This window comes from Manduca sexta, chromosome 28 (genome assembly GCF_014839805.1).
Source record: "Manduca sexta isolate Smith_Timp_Sample1 chromosome 28, JHU_Msex_v1.0, whole genome shotgun sequence".
NCBI classification, from domain to species: Eukaryota; Metazoa; Arthropoda; class Insecta; order Lepidoptera; family Sphingidae; genus Manduca; species Manduca sexta.
This window is the reverse complement of record NC_051142.1, coordinates 8214152-8235360: the sequence shown is the minus strand read 5'-3', so window position 1 is coordinate 8235360 and position 21209 is coordinate 8214152. Positions and strand designations below refer to the sequence as shown.

Genomic DNA, 21209 nt, shown 5'->3' with positions numbered 1-21209 from the left:
AATAATAACATTTTTATTTTTTTCTGCTTATTACGTAAAGTTGAGCCTGCTCCTCTGTTTCGTATATATTTTCTTTAAGGAATTTGTGTCGGGTGTGTTTGCGAAATAGTGACTCTTATTATTCCGAGGTATTGAATCAATTTTATTTATATTTGTATATTTTATTTATTTTGTCTGCTACAATAGAGAAAAGAAATAATCAAAAAACAGCATTTGCAAAATCTATAAATTTATCTTTACAATGTTTATAATCATAGTAATTGTTAATTGGACGGAAAAATATTATATTTGTAAGGTATCATACTGTTCAATTTCTTAAAATTGGAAATAAATAACGAAAAGTTGGACTGTTATGATGTTTTTAGTAAGGGACCTAAATACAGTATACAATTTACACATAAGAAATTCGCGTAACACTATTGTTTATTTTGTAATAATAATTTGTTATTAAATAAAGGGAATTAATTGTGGCCGTTTTACTTTTAATATTCCAAAACATAAATAAAATCATAATTTATACTTGTGTAAGATTTATGGTCAGCAATTTTTATGGATATAAAATTATCGATCGAATAAGGGACTTCCATAGAGAGGAGCAGATTAATAGAAAGTTAGCATCCTTGCCTCATATTTATGCGTAATGTTGGTATATAAATTTACCTTAACTAATCTCATATATGTTGCGTATTCAAGATAGGCTAGTGCTGCCCCTTCTTATGTAGAATATTGTTTAGTCTATGGTTGTAACTAGAAACAATTTGTCAAATGTCTTCCGTAAAAATCTGGTAAAAATTAAAACGCAAGTCGTGTATCAAGATCGAATTTATTCCTTTGTTTATTTTAGGCTAAAGCTAATGTAGTATTACATTAACTTTGCTTTACATTTCAAATTGAGATTCGCTGCAAACATAGAATAAAATTCATAGTGATAATTTGAGTAGTCTGAAGAACATTTTTGAATATTTAAGAAGAGGTTGCTTCACAAGTTTTACTTCACCATTGTATCTGCTACTACATGCATGTGTGGTCAGTACTCAGTACACTAAAAATTCAAATAAATCATGACCATATCAACAAGAACTCTCGTACAAATTGCTGGATGGGGAGGTGTTGTAGTTGGTACCACCGGAATATACTTACAATACCGTTTAATTGATAACGTGCGAAGCTACGATTACTATAAGAATGCATTGAAAAAGTTACGGGCTCATGCAGGCGCTGTTCATTACTTAGGAGAACCCATTAAAGATAAAAGGTTCAAATTAACTGACAAGGAAAATAATTTTTCAGATGGCAAAGATGCTAGATTCCGTATACCAGTAACTGGCCCTAAGGATAAAGGTGTTTATTATTTTTGGGCAGTGAGAGAAAATAACGAGTGGACAATCACTAGAGCTGAGTTAGAATTAAAGTCAAAACCAGAAGCTAGACTCATTATTGTAATGTAAGACGCAAATAATTGAATAATATACAAGTAGCAATCAATATTAGAAATATTATGGAAAATAATATTGTATTAAGTTTGTAATATATTTATGTGTTGGACTAATATATTTTATTTATGATCCTAAGTCTTTATACAAAAGGAATATAAAATTAAACTTAATAATTAATTACTTTATGAAATCTTAAAACCTTTATGCAGAGCTGGATTATCTCTTAGGCAGATTTGATAAATGTCAAAGGTCTCAAGATCAGCTAGCGGTGCTGCACATAAAAAAAAATGTTTCCTATAGTGAAAATTCTATTTTAAGTTATGTGTTAACAAATCCTTAATGACTACTATTATTTTGATTTGTTTTATATTTCATGGTTTTGTTTCAATCTTAAATTATGGATGACATTCATAGGTGTATACATCAATAGCATTTATTATAAAAAAAAAATGTGCTGTAGATTTTTTATTATACTGATGCTTGAACGGCAATCATATCTAAGCGACAATCAATAAACTTTTAAGTAAAGCAATTTAAAGTTTTCATTTTAGTAAGAAATTTCATAACAATTCAATTATTTACTTTCTTCTTAAATAAAAGTCTACTAAGCAAAAATCATTTTTTTAACACAGGCCCATCTCTAAAATGATTAGTTATGCTCATTATGAGGTTCTAAACTGTGTTTATTTTTATGCAGCAACTTTAATGTCAACTTAACAGAATTAATAAATTACTGAAGAATTAACTTAATAGAATGTGAAATAAACACTTTACAACTTGATGTATGTTTTTCTATGTTTGTTGGTTCTGTTAAGGTTAGTAATTGTCAAATTCCCCTCATTGGACTGAAAAAGTTATTACTGAACAACAGGAATATTTATTCAGAGTAATATTAAGTGTTTTTTTATCAACATAGGCACATGAATAAAGACAATATTTTTGATTATTATTTGTAAACAATACATTTTACTTCATAGTAAAACGAATATGTATATATTAGAGAAATATGATTTTCCGTTTTGTATTTTCAGTAATAAGCTGAGAAGTTGATATCAAAAATGTTCATTGGAAATGCTAAAGAAAAGTTTAATTTTCATAACACCCTACTGTGTATAGTTAAAGGTTTACAAAACAAAAATATCACATTAGATCTGCGAAACGATGCCTACGTATGTGGCACAATTGAAACTGTTGATGGGTGAGTCAATATTTTTCTCTACATTCTGTAGGGTTAAGGAGACTTGATTATGTGTAGATATATTACATAATTAAATCTAGTAACCCCTAAGGATATGTCGATTCGAATGGATAGAAGTGTAGAAATACCGAATTTAAATAAAGATTAATTGAAGTTTATTTTATTTATTTTTATTAATTTCTTATAAAATATAGGGCAATATGCATGTAGTTTAATTCTACACATAGAGATATCCTCCATCAACCTGCTTCTGTTGCATTGGTATGCGGTTCCTGTTGAACGCCATTCAGTACAATTTGTACACATGCACTTAGTCACCTCATTCACGCTCGTAACAACCTTCAGAAAGAATGCTTAGGACGCACGACAGTGCGCCCTAACGCAGTGTTGGCAATTGCGCAGTTTTATTCAGCTTTGTTTATCTGACAGCCAAATGAAGCAGTTGTAACTCAATATTATACTAAAAGCACTGCAGAACTTTCAGACAGCAAAGTAATGTTCGTGAATAAGAGTCTAAGCCTTCTGTCGCTCTTTAGTTTCTGATAAACAATAGCTATGGCACTACTGGAGACAAACTTTATGACCAATATAAACAATTGTACTGTACATGTACTATATTATATTAATATATAAAATCATATTGCGTTATTCCCCGAGAAGGGGTAGACAGAGTTAAAATATTATCTATATGGTTTCGCCAACTTATCTTTCTTCCATCTTAGTCTATCCCCACAGAGGACACTAATTCGATGTAAAATAATAATAAATTTAATATGCTATGGATAAATTAAAATTTATATTAAAAATTATTTGATTGTAGCTTCATGAACATTTCATTTTCAAATGCTGTATATTGTGATACTCATGGTAATGAGTTTTCATTCGAGAACCTGTATGTTCAAGCCAGAAATATAAGATATGTCCACATTCCTGAAACTGTAAGTATTTAAACCCTGTCTTTGTAATCATGCATAATAATATTATTAATTATAACTTAAACACTGATCATTTTGTTTTATGCTCGATTTCAAAACTAATATCGAAATAAATATAAATAAAACATACAAGGCGTCACTCTTTTTCCACTTTTAGCCAAACATATAACTGGTGAAATACAAGTGTGTTCTTTTATAACACACTCACTTTTCACCAGTTTAATTATTTCCATTAGGGGCAGGCTATTGTCTTTTACCAGTCACATTAACAGACTCCAGATTGTTACTAAGCACAATAAATCAATATCACTTTTCTCAACTCAGAATTCGAACCCGAGACGTTAGTGTGATAATTGTCTAGCGCACGCAATACAACTTCGTCATCAAAGCTCTCTAGAGCTTATTTACTAACTTACATTTCAGGATAAACTGAAAGTGACTTTGAATGTTGCTCATTGTTTTAATATTAATAACTTTAGAGTACACCCAAATCTTTCGAGTCGTTTAAAAATACTCTATTATATTAACTAGCAGATTCAGCAAATATATAGTAATTTGCACGTCGGAATATTTCGAAGAAGCAATGTTATTTATTTTATGCAGTATGAAATATTGAATGAAACCATCCTGTCTCTAGATGCCAATAATTTCGACGATAAAGAATGAAGTGTGCAGACAAAGAGCACCAAGGCCAGCCATTAAGGAATTAGCTGCCAATTCCAGGAAAATGAAGAAAGCACTCAAACAACACATGGAAATTGTTGCATCATTGGATACTGAATAGTACTGCAAGTTTAACCTATGTTTATAATTAGAGAATTAAATAAAAAATAATGTTGAAAGAAACTGTGTACAAACATTTATTAATGTAGCTTACTCCTAAAACTTCTGAATTACATAATAATTACAACAGTTATATCCAGTTCAAATTCTAACAAATAACTAATCTTAATATTATCGTAAATTCTTTTAATTAATAACATTAAACTATTGAAAGACAATTATATGTTGCTTATTATTATAAAATATACAATCGTGCTGATGCCTACATGCCATCGACAATACTACAGGCTAATCTTGCTGAGATATCAAGTCATGGACTGGATTTTATTTGGTTATATACTAAATAATAATTGTAATCCCTATCACCAAACACGACGCACCATTCATTACATATTGAAGAACTTACAAATAACTAATTTGTTTTTTATTTGCTAAAAGTTCTTCTATATTATGTTATATACTTCCGATAGATTTACATTGTTTGCTGGTCTTTATTGTCATATCAACACAAGCAGAAGTCTTCCTTTATGTTAATGGCAGCTAACATTAATACGAAATACTATAGATTCTGTGATTTTTTTCTTTGATGAAAATCTATAATATTATGTTTCTTTTTTACAATATCATGTTGCTGTCAATAGACGTTCCGCGTGATTTACAGAAATTGGCATTTACTTTTGATTATCATCACTAGCAGAGCTGTATTCACATTCATTGGAGGATTGTGTTTGTCGATTGTCTCCAGAATACATCCGGTCTGACACAACACTTAATGGATGTAGAAACACTGCATCTGAAGATTTGTTATTTTTGCTTTTGTTCTTACCTTCTCTGTTGTAATTCATATTTGACTGATGATTCATAGAAGGCGTTATGAATGTCGGCGTCGCGCTCGACACGAGAACGTTATTTTCTGCATAGTTGGATAGATAATATTTGGATTTATTATAATCATAGGTATCGATTTTAATATCTTGTTGACTGTACAGTTCATTTTGGTTAATTTGTTGGCTCTGATACATATCCTGATTATCATAACCTGATATATGGTCAATATTATAATTTTTATAGTCATAATTTTCCTGTTTGCCTCCAGATTGTAAATGTCTACTTTGATGAGATTTATATACAATATCTTGTCGATCACTGACTATAGCATTTTCTGACGGTCTTGTTGTGCAGTCAGAATTTTCCGATGGATTATCTGTGTTTTGCGTTTGTTGGACTATAACAACTTGTTTAAATTGAGGCTGTCCAGGCTCTTGAATGTTTTAGTGGGTCGTTGGAATACGGTTGACTGGTCTTTGTAAGTATTTTGGTTTGTAGACTGTTGCGTGGGATCCGGTGTTTGGCTGCAGAGATAGTTTGACTGGTTTATGCTTCTAATGATTGACGTCGGACTGGGCGACGACTGCATCACATTGGGCCGTTGTACCGCTTGCGGGTTCAAAGTGCCTATAAACAATTATAAATGTGATCATCTGCAAATTATAATACATTATCTATAATAGGGTATTATTATTAAATAAAAATTCTATATACTGGAAGCATATATGTTAAGAATATCCTAGAAAAAAAAATCTAATATAATAAAAAAAAAACAAAAACGAGAAAAAGCTACGCCAAATTTACCAAAAAAGTGTATGATTAAAACAGGCATATATTCTGTGGATCGGTTTCGACTTATAATTTGTACTTACTACTTGGACCCTTTGTCGGCGGGACGGGCTAAGAACATAGAGTGCTAATTTTATTATTTTATATCCCACAATTATTTTTTCATTTTAATAGTTTGCTGAACATGACCATCAGAACAAACATTGCAAATTGGTAATATAAAGTATACAAAGACTCATGCTCTATATCTCAGAAAAGTCAGAGGAGCTATAAGCGGTGAACCGAGGGCCTTCCGGGTCACAGCTTGTGTATTCCGCTGCTAAACCAAGTGGAAAATGTGTCGACTAAACAGATCAATCTTCGCCTGATGGTAAGCGATACGACCGCCCGTAAACAGAAGAAACACCATCCAACCTTGAATAACACAAAGTATTGTTTGGTATTCCACTGCGCTCGCCATCCTGAGACATGAGATGTTAAGTCTAAGTTATTTAAAATGTATATACCTTGTGGTTTGTATTTAGCGAGTTGTGCGTAGACTTGTTTGATGCGCTCGATGTTGATCTGCGAGGCCTTGCAGTGGTCCACCATGGGCATTGGATAGTCGGAGCCGATGACGCAGCGCGCCGACTGCTGCACCGACTCCGGCGCAACCCACGGCTCGTGGATGTACCGCGTCGGCATGTTCTTCAGTGCGGGGATGTACCGCCTGGAAATAACGTTAATATTAATTAACGTAATTTTTTGTGGTGTAAAGTGTAATCACTTAAGCACAGATTTATACCACCACAAAGTTTGCAATAAATAATAATATTTCTGAAACTGATTCTAACTATATCATTTAACGGGTACGTAATATATTATGGGTATTGAAGCATGGCCATATATTACAACATTTTATGTAACTTGTTTTTTTGCATTTGGAAATTGTAAAGTAGTAACGTGCTTCGTAGAAGTCCTAACGCACCTGATGAAATCTCCGTTAGGGTCAGTCTTCCTTCCGAATCGCACGGGGCAGTAGCAGTGGAAGAACTGCTGGAAGAACGACGAACAGGACAGCCACATCCACATACCCGCATTCACCGACCAGTCCGCGTCTAGTAGAAGCTCGTCGAATACCTAAACATAAGTTCAATATAATTAATTAATATATTCTTATGTATTTGAAACATATAAAGCAAAAAATATTCTAAAATATTTTTATACATAATATATCAACTAATAAACTTGTCAATAATTCAAGAAGAGAAATGGTAATTAACATATAAATAAAATGTTCTTACCTTCATGCCCTCTTCCCATGAAATCCAAAGATCTCCTCTGGTGAGAAAGCACGCGACGGCATGCCTCGCCAAGTGATGGATCCAACCCTCCTCCCTCAACTGCACCATTATGGCGTCTATCCAAGGGAACCCTGTTTGGCCCTGAGAGACATATTAAAATTAACACATCATCAATTAGTGCAAAAAAAAATAATCAGAAAAGAACACATGATCCCGTAAATGTCTAGCATTTTGTACTCGAACACCCTACATTATTATAACTGGTACAATCCGTGTGACGTATTTTGACTTACATTAGCCCACTTGGCGAGTGCCTCTTGGTTTTTCTCCCAAGGTATTTGCACGCATATGGGATTTCCTTCCATTCGATCGAAATTAGGATTCCGAGTCGCGGCGCAATAGAAGAACTCTCTCCACAAGATTTGTCCGTGGAGGGATAACGGTGGTCTCACCCGTTTTATGCGTTTATACAATTCTGTTAACTGATAATAAAATAATCTCGTCGACAAGCAACCGAATCTGAAACATTGAAAATTATTACAATTGTTAAAAAAAATCTTTATAGATACAAAATTCAAAATATTGTTAGTGATTACATTGTCCCACGCGACGACGACGCATATATAGTTTTTTTTTGCTTCAATATTTATACAACGGAAAGTGACATTAATTTATCATTCGTACGACGCAGCAAAACTTCTTTTAAAAAAAACTTATTTTAATCAACCATATTATAATAAATTTGGCAACAATTTGGCTTTTCAACCCTATTTAGTACCGTTTTATTGATTTATAAAATATTTTTTTTTAAATTGGCATTTATTATCAATAGTAACGCGAGAATACAATATCCTAGAAATCCAAAGGTAGATAGGTACCTAAAAGATTCCTAAATTATAAATCATTTGACTGCGTAACGGCAATTTTTCAAATCTTATAAATTATTAATAGGAACTCAAAATTCCAAATTCTATAAAAGCCGAAATCTCACAATGGCTAACCTTAAGTACGGAGACAATCCCGTCTGACTTGCCAACAGAGATTGCGGGGTCATTTTGGTCGTCCAAACGAGGCCACCCAAGCCTTTCTTTCTAGATGTCTTTCCAGCCTAGCTAGCGCCTCACTTTCACCTCCGATCCATATTGAGGCTTCAGATTTTCCGTTTCAAAACCTAAAATCAAGTACAAAACAGTGGGTACTGTTTTTATTTGGTGATTTCGTTTTATATCCTGCTTGAGAAAGATAGCATAGAAACTCTATGTGGGGTCAATTTGCCGTGTCCTCATAATAAACTAGTTTTTGTACGCGGCCTCCTGGGATAAAAACCTACAGCGCTCAGGAGTAATGTAGCTTCCTATTAGTGAAAGAATTATCAAAATCGGCCCAGTAGTTCCAGAGATTAGCCCTTACAAATCTACAAACAAACAAACTTTTCCTCTTTATAATATTAGTAGGTGTAGATAGCAAGAGACAGATTTTTTTATGTTTTGCCTGTACCTATGCCTAAGTTATATTTCACACGGTATAAAGCAGCCCGTATAAGCCAGGATCTACAGTACTAGCATAAATTTTTTATGGCACGGAGCATTAAAGCATTTCGCCAAAGTCACGATAAAATTAATAAAGTATCTCCCTTATTCATAGACGTTATATATCTAAGGACGGAAATCATTGCTTTGAAAACAAGTCTATTTATCCGACAGCTTGCTGTTTGTTCAGCTTTGTTTATCTGACAGCCCACGAGATTCAGATTGTATCTCAATATCAGCCAATCACAACGGCCCTATGTCTACGCACTGCAAAGGCTGCCATGCCATCTGCAGTGAGGAACAGACTTTTATTATCACAGCAATGCTCTGTCAATGCCAATCAATGCCATCAATGCCATAAAAAAGATTTCTTTAAAATTTAGACATTTTCACATGTTACAATATTATAAGATACGTTCACAATAAACGAATAAAGACAGGGTGTCCCAGAAAGTAGTGTCAAGCGGAGGTCCAGAGATAGAGCACCTTGGGGTATCTGAATCACCCCATGTATGTTCCGCGATATTTCATAGTTTTCGAGTTATGAATATTTTTGAGAATTTTCGATTAGTCCGATTAAATGTTTTCTTTTTAAAAAAGTAGAAGACAAGATTTTTTTTTATTGCAACTAAATTTTCATTAGTTGTACTTTCTTGCTAAAAACAATTAGCTTCGTAACTTTAATGAAAATTATGAAAATGTAGGTGTAAAGTGAAATACTTATGTTCTATGAATTATGATTTAAATTTTCTTTTTGAAATTTAAAAACCTAAACAGGTGACTTCGTGGGTCTAAGGTAGATCAAAAACTTCATAGGAACTATTTTGGCTAAAATCAGCCATAAGACACAGTGAGGTGGAAAATTCTTAAAATTTGCCATCAGGTAACAATTATTTTTTGTGACGTCTCATCATTCCTAAGGTTAATTAGTTTGGTAACTAACTAGAAATTACTGCAAGAAAACTATGATTTAAGCATTTGGCATATTCTTATGTTTAAGTTCAATTAATTTTGCATGATTCGTTCTCATGGTTTAAGGGTTGTTAAAGTGGGTGCAACTCTTTTACCTACAATTACAATGGGCCGAGGGGATAAGAGACCGAATTATTGCTATCTCTCTCACTTCAAATAATAATTACTTACAATAAATAAATAACATTAACATCTTTCTTATACAGTGCGGTTATTTTAAACAGAGTTCGACATTTTAACTTTAGTGATGTATATAACGTAACATAAAGTGATCAATGGTGTTGAAAATATAAAACCATACAGGTCATATTATCTGTTTCTAAAATTACACATTCGGTACTTCCATTACATGACCAGCAGTTTTTATGGGTAAGTATCTCTAAAGCGACGCAAGAAGAATGTTAGCGCTCACACGGGACACTCCGAGTCATAAAATAGAAGCCTAACATACACACCGAGTTCTTCGAGCGTGGGCACGCCGAAAGCAGTCGTCGTGGTCGTCGGCGACGGGCGTGGCGGCGCCGTTGAGCGTCTGCGCCGAGATCGGCGGCTCGGCGGCCGGCGGCGGCGGCATGCTGGCGATCAACGCCTGGAACTGGTGGTACGTTAGTGGCGCTTTACCACCGTTGCGCTCTATAATGCTGAAACATAATAACACATCTCTCTGTAATTAACATTATATTTAGATTACAGTCTCCAAAATAGAATCAGTATATTCAGGATTTAGGTTACTTATGTCACGTCATAGTAAAGAAATACATTGGGTAGGTACTAGGTAGTAAATAGATATTAAGAGATCCTTGGATAAACTAGCAACATTGGATTTCAATCCAATCTATTTCAATAGATACCTATTAATTGTTTTTAACATAACATTTTTTAGTATACTTACTTGTCCAATTTATACAGGGTGTGCGAAACGCGCGATATAACCGTAATGCCGACCTCTCGACACTTTGACATGATATTGTGATCCCGCACGCGCCCGTATGGCTCGGGGTCTTCTTCGAAAGTGAGTGCCGTTGTGCCCCATTCCCGGAACAGTTTGGGGAGCGCATCTGCAGGCTGTCCTCTAACCACGAACAACCGTGAATTCAATTTCTTCAGACTCTTGTCCAAGTCCTCCAGACATTGCAGAAGGAATCTAAGAATATTTTTTAATAAAAATAAATCTAATTATATTATTATATTGGAGATCCGCGTGTCCGGAATAAGACGGATAAACCGGAAAATTAAATTTACGATATTGCAAAAATACATATAAAATAAAAATCAACACTATTTCAATGTGTTTATTAAATTTATAAATTTTTTTAAGTCTGTCATGTGATTATAATGATACATAGGCATTCCGGGAACACTATAATACTAGGCAGCAACAACCGATCTTATTCTTTTGTACTGCATAATATTATCAGTTTAACTATTTCCGTTTTTAAAGTATGTGCAATGTATATCATTAGTAGTTATTTTACTTGCCTACAATAATAATTGTTAATGGTATTGAGTTTGCTTACCTCCATTTATTAATGCCGACATTGGACGAGCTTGCAAACCAAGGATCAATAAGGAAAACACATCGGAATGTGACCGCATCGACAAGTCCCTCTCTGAGCGCGGGGTTGTCGTGCAAGCGGAGGCCCTTCCGGAACCAATGCACGATGTGCTTGCCGGGCGGGCGGCGTGCCTGCGAGCCGGCCGCGTGCGTGCGCGCACTCGACGCCGGCAGCGACTCAGCGGCCGCGGACATTACCACTTCGGCACCCACATCACACCTAAACATAACAATATTTCACTTTTTCTGAAATGTGAACGATCATTTGAATCAATATTTTGCAGACAGCTTGTATAATAACTACATTACTTCGAAATTTAGACAAAGCCTATGAAAAACATGAAAATAACATATCAGTATTTCACATTTTGTAATTTGAAATATGATGTATTCCCGCTAGGGGCTTGTATATTGCATCACAAGCAAACTATTTGTTCTGTGAAGCGTGAAGCCCCATTCGAAAATAAATAGTATTTGAACATTTAATACATCTTAAACTGCTCGAAAAGTACTGAGTTCCGAATAAAACATCACAGGACAAAATCTATTGTTTATGACCGCACCTACAAGCTTTTAGCGGAAATAAAACATTATATTTCCACTCACATATATAATTTAATTGTGTTTACTGATGAAATTACGATAAAAGGAAAAGGCACACGCCTTGTCGCGATTAACTATAATAAAACAACTACGTAACCACAGAAAAACTGCCAAGTTATTTTTGATCCTTAGAGGCGTTGGGGACCTGCTTATTGCGAACGTCTGCATATTTATCGAGTTCTGTATAAAGTTCGCTAATTTAAACTTTCCATTTTAATCACTTTATACTTATATTAAGATATTGATAAATGCCTAACATTATTAGGTTTGGACGTTGGACTTTACATAATAAATTATGTTTTTAACTCTATCTTTAAATGAAACTTATCAGTTTCTATAAAATTCATTAGTCCTGCGATTATTAAAGCTAAATTTTTCAGATAATTTTCTTCATTGTGTATGATAAATTTCTTTAAAATGTTTTAAATAGTTTGAATGATTATATTATTATATAAAAATATACAAGTAATCTTACCCAATATTAATATTGTCCTATTGAACTGCCGAATTGGCTTAAAAGTTTTCTTTATCTTAGACGATGGATTGGATGCAAAACTGAAACATAAATACATAATTGACATAATATTATAATTAGAAGTAGGCACGTAACAAATAATATTATGTAAGATAAAAGTACGTCACGGAAATAGTAAAGTGGTAACAAGTATGCTGATAATTATTACATATCTAACTAGCATTTTGTCGCTGCTCCATCCATCTTTTTCTGAAATGACAAACCCACTGTACGCTTTTTAGGATGTAAAATAGCCCATAAGTTACTTCAGAAACGGTTTATTATATATAGAGTTATCAAATATAATCCAAATCTATTCGGACTGTTATACGTCTATTTCTGGCAAATATTTTAACACGCATTGATCTTAACAAACTTTCATATTTATTGTATTAATAGGATACCTTAACTTTACATTGTCTATATTCTAGAAAGTAGAAACTAGCTCTATAGCTAGAGACTACTCACTTCTGTAAAAGTCATATTACATTGTAATACTCTTGTAAATCCTGTTATTTTAAGGCGTATGTTCATTTTCCTACAGGTAAATAAGAATATTGAAGTATAAAATTATTTGTAGTTATTACGACAATCTTTGAAGTCGCGGCGAGTTTAGCTCCTTATGAAATTTCAAATTGTTTAGGAACGCTTACAAGTTCCGTCTTTCGAAATTGTGCGGAATAAAAGCATTTTTTTTTGTTGAATGTTGCTTGATACCGCTAAACGTGTTGTTAAAAAATTGGGTAATACAGGCACGTGGTCACCCCGTGGAGTAAAACAAAAAACAGATTGTTAAGAAAAATTAAGTAAGTAGGAAAAAAAATTGCTATCATGGCGTACGCTGCCTAAACCGTTAGAGTTAGACAAAGATGATATACCGTAGGATAGTTTGTCTTAAATTGTTCTAAATAAAAGTCCGCGACAGCATATATCTACCTTTTATGTGGAAGCGCCTATGATCAAAATAGTGAGGCATAAATAAAATTAATTCGGATACTTTTTTTAGCAGGACATTTATCCTGGAAAACTACTTCACGCGGGCGAAGCCGCGCGCAAAAGCTAGTTTTATATATTTTCCCAACAATAACATTGGTATATTTTAAACATAAAGTTTAACATTTATGCCTTGCAATCATTGAAGGATAAAAATCTTTCAATGCGTAAGAATACTATAATACTGATATCTACTGTGATCTCGGTGTTTTCCAATCACAGATAATGTCGAGGATATTAATTTGTAAATAATCGTAAACTTTGAATTAATTGAAATTAATTCAAAGTTTACGATTATTTAAATATTAGCGGGTATGTGAATACAAAGATGACAATTATTGTTGAAAAGTTTTAAACGTAACTCAGTAGCTAGCGAAGTGTCATGTCGTGTGGGTACTTTTTTTCTTTTTTAATGGCTACAAGCACTGGGTTGCTGTGCTACGCCAATGACACCAAAGTTAAGGAAATGATTTTTTTATACATATAAAACGTTACAAAGGGTATAAAGAATTTAGAATATAAGTCAGTTAAGCTGAAAAAATAAAATAAATTATTGTAAAGTCTCTTTGATTGTAAAGTACGTAAATGTGAAAGTAACTACTTTATACTTGACATGAAATTATAGTTTTATGTCATTTTCTACAATGAAAGAAGATATAGCTTTGTAAATATCAATATTAAATACGAGTAAATTAGAAATACAAGTAGGAAGAGGAATATTATGGGATATGAGACGATTTATGAATGAAGAACGATCATAACGTGGACAAGAGAAAAAAATGTGATTAAGATCTCCAACCTCCTCACCACATTCACAAGCACTACTGCCAATAATATGAAGCCTGGCAAGGTGAGCTGGCGAGCATACATTTCCCAAGCGCATTCTTATAATACAACTAGTAGATCGCTTACCAAGCTTCAATTTGCAAAACCACGGCTTATTAAGTATGCTTATCTGGACATTTGCATAAAATGTTCCTTTCAACTGGCTGGTTTCTTCTCAATACTTGTCCCAAGATTCTCTCAGAGAAGTTGAGGGAAGCGCAGCCAGATCGCTACAGTAATTTATGTATGGATATACATCCCCATCCACAGTCGCTTCGTTAGCTAAACGGTCAGCTTTTGTATTCCCACTTATACCGGAGTGGCCAGGTATTCAAGCTAAAGCTACAATTAAACCTTTAGAAAGGCATTCGTATAGCATTTCTCTTATAGAAATAATTATATTAGATGAAGGCTTAGTTTTGAATTTTTCAATGGCCTGAAGGGCGCTGTACGCATCCGAAAAAAATACTGTTTTCGTAAGTTTCAGGAGAAGAATGTATACTAATGCCTTAAAAATTCCATAGCATTCTCCAATATATAGTGAGCTTTCTGATGGAAGTTTTATTTTCTGAATAATATTAAAACCAGGATGGTAAATCCCTATACCACAAAAATCTGAGTGAGAATGTTTTGATGCATCGGTGAATATTAGATGGAAATTAGGCCATTTTGTATCTACTATTTCGTTAAATTGAACATTTGGACTCGGATAGACTTTTTCAATACCCAATGAGTAACAGATTTTGGGTTGAAGTAAAAGGGATTGAAAGCCATACATATAAAGAGGAAGAGATAGAGAACGGTATGTGGAGCTTGAAGGTTAGAGAATTTACGAAAACTAATAACCAAAGGAGGAGTTGACTTATTACACCAAAAAGGAGAAGTTATAACATATTCAGAAAGAGTTTGGAGTTTTTGAAAGAGAGCATGACCAGAAAATTGAAAAGCTTTAAACAAAAATTTGTCACTTAAAAACTGTCTTCTCAACTTAAGAGGAGGCTCTACACACTCGACTTCAAGGGCATTTATTGGACTCGATTTCATTGAACTCTAAATTATTCTTAGAGCCTTACTTTGAATCGAGTCAAGTCTTTTGAAAGCTGATAAATTACCCGGTGCATTATAAATAAGTTTTAATGAATATGGGTGAGCACCCCACCATACACCCTAAAGACATCTAAGGATATTAAGATTTCGTTCATATTTAATAACTACATAATCACAATGCGAGGAACCTGTGAGTTTGGAATCCAATATGAGACCAAGAAATTTCACTTCTTTTTTTAGAGGAATGGAACAGTTATTGTATTTTATATCAACGTTAGAGGTTATATTTTTCCGACCAAATAACACTGTAGAGCTTTTAGAAGGTGAAAGCTCCAGTCCATTTGAAGTCATCCAAGACTAAGGATGTCATTGCCAATGAAATGGCCGAGCACATGTCAGTATGGAATTTACCAGATGTATAAAGGAGAAGATCATCAGCATCTTGTAGAATTTTAACTTTAAAGATGATTCCAGGTCATATGTATAAATATTGTATAATAAGGGACTTAAAACAGATCCCTGGGGTAGGCCTTTTGATACTGTTCTTAAAAATTTGGTAGCATCATCAGAATCAACAGAAATATAATATCTTAGTGTTATTAAATTAGAAATAAAGTTAGACAGCATATCAGAAATTTTACGATCACACATTTTTTCATTAGAACCGATGGAACCACGTTGTCATATGCCGCCTGAATATCTAAAAATACTGCAATTAATGAGTCATTTTGAGAAAATACCAAACGGATATCAGACACAAAAATACTGATGCTGTCTATAGTACTTTTCCCTTTACGGAATCCGTATTGGCTATCAGATAGCAAACGGTTGCTTTCGATATACCACTCCAATCGGTTTTTTACAAGATGTTCAGCAAGCTTCAACAATACTGTAGATACAGCTATAGGGCGATATGATGAGCTTTGAGAGCTATCCTGTTCAGGCTTTAAAATAGGTAACACAATTTGGGATCTCCAAGAGTCAGGTATATTACCAGTAATCATTACAGAATTAACTATATTTAAATAATAAAGAAAGACATTATCATTAATGTTGCAAAAAAATGAATAGGGAATTCCTTCTTCACCTGGAGACAAATCTTTTACGCTGCTTAGGATTCCTCTAAGCTCTGATAGCGCAAACATGGAGTTTAAGTTATGTTTGTCATGTATTCTAGGGGAAATTTTCTGGAACAGAAGGGGGAGCTAGTTTATCCAAAAAGATTTCCGTTAAAGAAGAAGAAAGGGTAGAAAATGCTATTTCCTTAAAAGCTGATCTAATATTACTCCAAACAATTGATGGGCAGGTATCAGGGGAAATAGATGAACAAAATAATTTCCAGGCTTGGATTTTCTTCTTTTGAAATAAAATTTTTGTCTGTTTAGAAACTAGGACATAGTTATCAAAATTTTCTGTTGTCATATTTTTACAATAAGCCCTTTCACTTTCTTTTCTATTTTTGGCAGCTTTTGAACACTCTCGGTCCCACCATGGAGAAGAGGGGATTTTGGAAGACTGTTTTTTTTAATGGGAAAAACTATATCCGCAACTTCAATCATAGCTTTAGTAATAGCCTCAGAACATATGGCTTCGTCATTACACTTAATATCCGGAAGCTGAGAAATTTTGTCATCTAATAATCTTTTATATACCACCCAGTCTGCATCCTTCAGCATGTATTTTAAGCGAAGCGATCGAGTAATAGCAGGATTATTATTTTGAGGAAACCGAATAGCAATAGGAAAGTTATCACTGCCATACGAATAAGAAAGGATTTCCCAAGTAAGTGATTTTGCTAAATTTGGTGTACTAATTGATAAATCAATGGCGCTAAGACCTTCGTTAGGATTAGTTCGACGAGTAGGAGCACCTGAGTTTAAAACACATAAGTTATAACAATCTATAATATCCATTAGGCCTCTTCCACAATTTTTTGTAGTTGAACAGCCCCAAGACTGGTGATGTGAATTAAAATCCCCCAAAATTAAAAAAGGTTTTGGTAATATAGAAATAATATTATCTACTTCTTGAAATATAGAAGGACATGGGCGAGGAATGTAAATCGAGACGAAGCAAATATTATTAACAGAAGCAGCAACAATAGAAAAATCATTATGGTGAGAAAGTAAATTGAAGGGCGAAAAACTCAGTTGGGAGTTTTTTATGAGTATAGCAACACCACCATACCCATCTGATCTATCTTCTCGAATACATGAATAACCAGGAATTCGAAAACAAAATCCCGGTCTAAGCTATGTCTCACTTAAAATTACTAAACTAGGGCTATATTTGTTTAATAAATAAATTAAATTAGATTTGTTTTGAATTGCACATCGGCAATTCCATTGTAGCATGTTGTTCATGTGCACCATTGTTACTGATTAATTGTGTTATCTTTTTAAATAATGGGGCAACGTAGGACGGTATAGTGGTTTGTGACAATGATTCAATTAGAGAAATAAGTAAATCAATCAAAGGCTGAGACTCTAACGAAGAACAGTTGAGATTGTCTGCTTTGGAAGGGAGAGCACATCCATTGGAATAACAATGCGAGTTGTAGTCACTCACTAAAGCTTGATGAGCTGCGCGGTCATAACCTTTTCCTGGCTTCGGAGGAGGACGGGGCTTCTGGTAAACAGTTTTCTTATAAGATTTGTTATGTGGTGAAGTAGTGAATGGATATTTGAAATCTTCAGTTCCCGCAGTGAGAGAAGGTGCTTCAGTAAATTTTAAAGTGTCAGCATATGATTTTACTACTGGAGGATGAATTTTAGACGCTTCAGAATATGACACACAATTTTGGGCCATGTATATTTTTATATTAGATTGTCTAGTTGCTTCAGGGCAAGACTTACTAATAGCAAAGTGCTGACCACCACAAAGACAACAATAACTGTAATCCACCTCACAGCTGCAAGATGAACCAGTATGCTCATGACCATTTTTATAACACCTTGGCTTTGATCTACAACTAGTTTTTGTATGTCCATAACGACAACAATTAAACCATTGAATAGTTGGGTATATATAACTCTACTTTAAGTGTATTATAACACATAAATATGCGCGTGGGAAGAACCTGGCCATCAAAAGTTAACACAACAGTTTGTGAGGGTTTCCACGTCACAGTCCCATCAACAGTACTCTTATAATTAAGGCGTCGAACTTTAATAATTTCTCCACAACCCAAGGGAACTCTTATATTTTCTTTTACGTCACTTAGGGACATATCACATGGGATACCTCTTACAAGTCCTTTTTTGTGATATGAAATGTTGGAATATATGCCTCATAGCCCTTGTCAGTTAATGCAGTATGACTTAAAAATGTATTAGCCGATGTACAATTGGAAAATGCCATGGATATTTTATTGCGTCCAATACGCTTTACACTGCCTAGGACAATATTGTCTATTTTATATTTGTGTAAAAAGCGACCAAAGCATATTGGATGAAAACTAACATCTTTATTAGTATCTTCAGAGGATTTAACTATATGAACTACAAAGGGTGCTGCATCTGAATTGGAATATTGCTTTCTTCCAACCTCACCTAAAGAGTCAGGAACGATTGGAAGCGTAGAAGGAACAACTGGAGTTGGCAGCACTTGTAAGTATGGAGATGGATCGCTAGAGTTCTTCTCATCACTGTCCACACAACAACAGCCACGTTTGCCAGATTCAATTGCCATTTGATGATTTCGTTTTTTTTTATTACAGATTTTACAGATTCTATGCAGACGTGTCCGTTTTCTTTTATTTACATTGGATGCTGAACAATCAGTATCTATACTACAGGCAGTATCTACAGTTATGAATTGTGAAGTGCCCCCAGGATCTGGGGGCTCCTTCATCCTGCTCGTAATATATTAAATCTTATTAAAAAAAACTTACCAATAGTTGTGTTTCTATATATACACAATAAAAATGAAAAGAAATAAGTTAATATATATATACAATATTCAACTTAAGGCGATACCTCAAAGTCCAAAAATTTAATATGACGAAATTTTAAAGGCAAAAATATCCATGATTGTTAATTATTTTTACGTTTTTCTTTCAACTGCGAGAACTAATCACTAACTAGACGTGAATTTAAATTCTTTACTTGCCAATACTTGTTTAGTTACCCAGATTAAAGGTGAAACAAAATGTATGAAAATGGACCTTGAGGTATCGCCTTAACTGACTATTTTTATATACAATTTTTTTTCTTTAAGCCAAAATAAAACACCCGCCAAGTTCGAACGTTTCCTTCGCTTTCCGTGTGGGTACGTCGAAAGGGCATTCTATATTTTAAAAAAATATATATACCACTATGGCTCTAAGGTTTTGTCCACGGCTGATTAGATGTAATTGTAAAAGTGTTCATAATATTTTTATAAAAAAAGAGCATTTTATATCTTTTTTTTTCAAACCTGTCAATAGGTATCAAGACATCAGTCTTTGTCTCATAAGTCGAAAGATTACAATAAAGTGCCCAAGAGTGTTTAAAGGGAATATAAAATACTTAGTTTTAAAAGTATCTCAGTGTAAGAATATATTTTATTATTATAATTGAATGACGAGACGAGAATGCAATTCTCCGAATCGTAAGCGATACGATCGCCCATAAACAGTAGTAATAGTACACAGAACTTTCAAGTATAAAGTCTCCTCATTCCACTGCGCTCATCACTCAAAACTTAATATGATGTTAAGTTTCATAATACCCAGTACCACAATGTTCCAAAAAGGAAACAACAGAGGATGCACATTGTTTGGCAGAAATTACTTTCTTTAATTATTTCTTTATATAAAGACCACTTCAATATACATTTTATAATCTATACTATTATATAAAGCTGAAGAGTTTGTTTGTTTGTTTGTTTGTTTGAACGCGCTAATCTCAGGAACTACCGGTCCAAACTGAAAAATTCTTTTTGCGTTGGATAGCCCTTTGTTCGTGGAGTGCTATAGGCTATATATCATCACGCTATACCCAATAGGAGCGGAGCAGTAATGTCTTATCTCAGGAACTACCGGTTCGAACTGAAAAATTCTTTTTGTGTTGGATAGCCCTTTGTTCGTGGAGTGCCATAGGCTATATATCATCACGCTATACCCAATAGGAGCGGAGCAGTATTGTCTCATCTCAGGAACTACCGGTTCGAACTGAAAAATTTTTTTTGGGTTGGATAGCCCTTTGTTTGTGGAGTGTGCTATAGGCTATATATCATCACGCTATACCCAATAGGAGCGGAGCAGTAATGGCTAAACTCAGGAACTACCGGTCCCAACAGAAAAAATATTTTTGCGTTGGATAGCCTTTTGTTCGTGGAGTGCTATAGGCTATATGTCATCACGCTATACCCAATAGGAGCGGAGCAGTAATGGCTAATCTCAGAAACTACCGATTCAAACTGAAAAATTCTTTTTGTGTTGGATAGCCCTTTGTTCCTGGAGTGCTATAGGCTATATATCATCACGCTATGACCAATAGGAGCGGAACAGTAATGAAACATGTTGCAAATCGAGGAAAAATTATTAGTTTTGAGAGCTCCCGTTGCGTGCGCTGCGTAAACGGTTAAAGTTATGCAACAATGATGTATGACGGGATTGTTCCTCTTAAAAGTTCTAAAAATATATTATAAAACAAAAGTCCCCCGCTGCATCTGTCTGCCTGAACGTGTTAAACTCAAAAACTCCCCAACGTATTAAGATGAAATTTGGTATGGAGACAGTTTGAGACCCTGGGAAGAACATAGGCTCCCGGGAAACTACTACTTTTATAAGGGAAAACTTTAGCCTGAAAAACTTTATAACGCGGGCGGAGCCGCGGGCAAAAGCTAGTATGTAATATGTCCCTACTTTGTATATCAAGTATTGCATAACGTGTGATGTTATCCATGTCTTGTAATCTTATTTGTGATTGAAAATAT

The 21209-nt window shown here is 34.1% G+C and overlaps 1 protein-coding gene and 1 pseudogene across 4 annotated transcripts; one reads left to right on the top strand and one right to left on the bottom strand.

Moving 5' to 3' along the window:
• Positions 1-522: 522 nt before the first annotated feature.
• On the top strand, positions 523-4422 carry LOC115450659 (U7 snRNA-associated Sm-like protein LSm10). Of its 4 annotated transcripts, XM_030178718.2 has the most exons (5): positions 523-1026; positions 1291-1444; positions 2468-2634; positions 3455-3572; positions 4207-4422. In XM_030178718.2, the coding sequence occupies exons 3-5, from the start codon at positions 2495-2497 to the stop codon at positions 4351-4353; spliced, it is 405 nt and encodes a 134-aa protein (XP_030034578.1). In that variant the 5' UTR covers positions 523-1026; positions 1291-1444; positions 2468-2494; the 3' UTR covers positions 4354-4422. The 4 variants fall into 4 exon arrangements, with proteins under 4 accessions (XP_030034578.1, XP_030034579.1, XP_037300406.1 ...); XM_030178719.2 differs by lacking the exon at positions 1291-1444; XM_037444509.1 differs by having other exon boundaries at positions 523-1444.
• Positions 4406-11527, bottom strand: LOC119190949 (annotated as a pseudogene).
• Positions 11528-21209: the final 9682 nt, after the last annotated feature.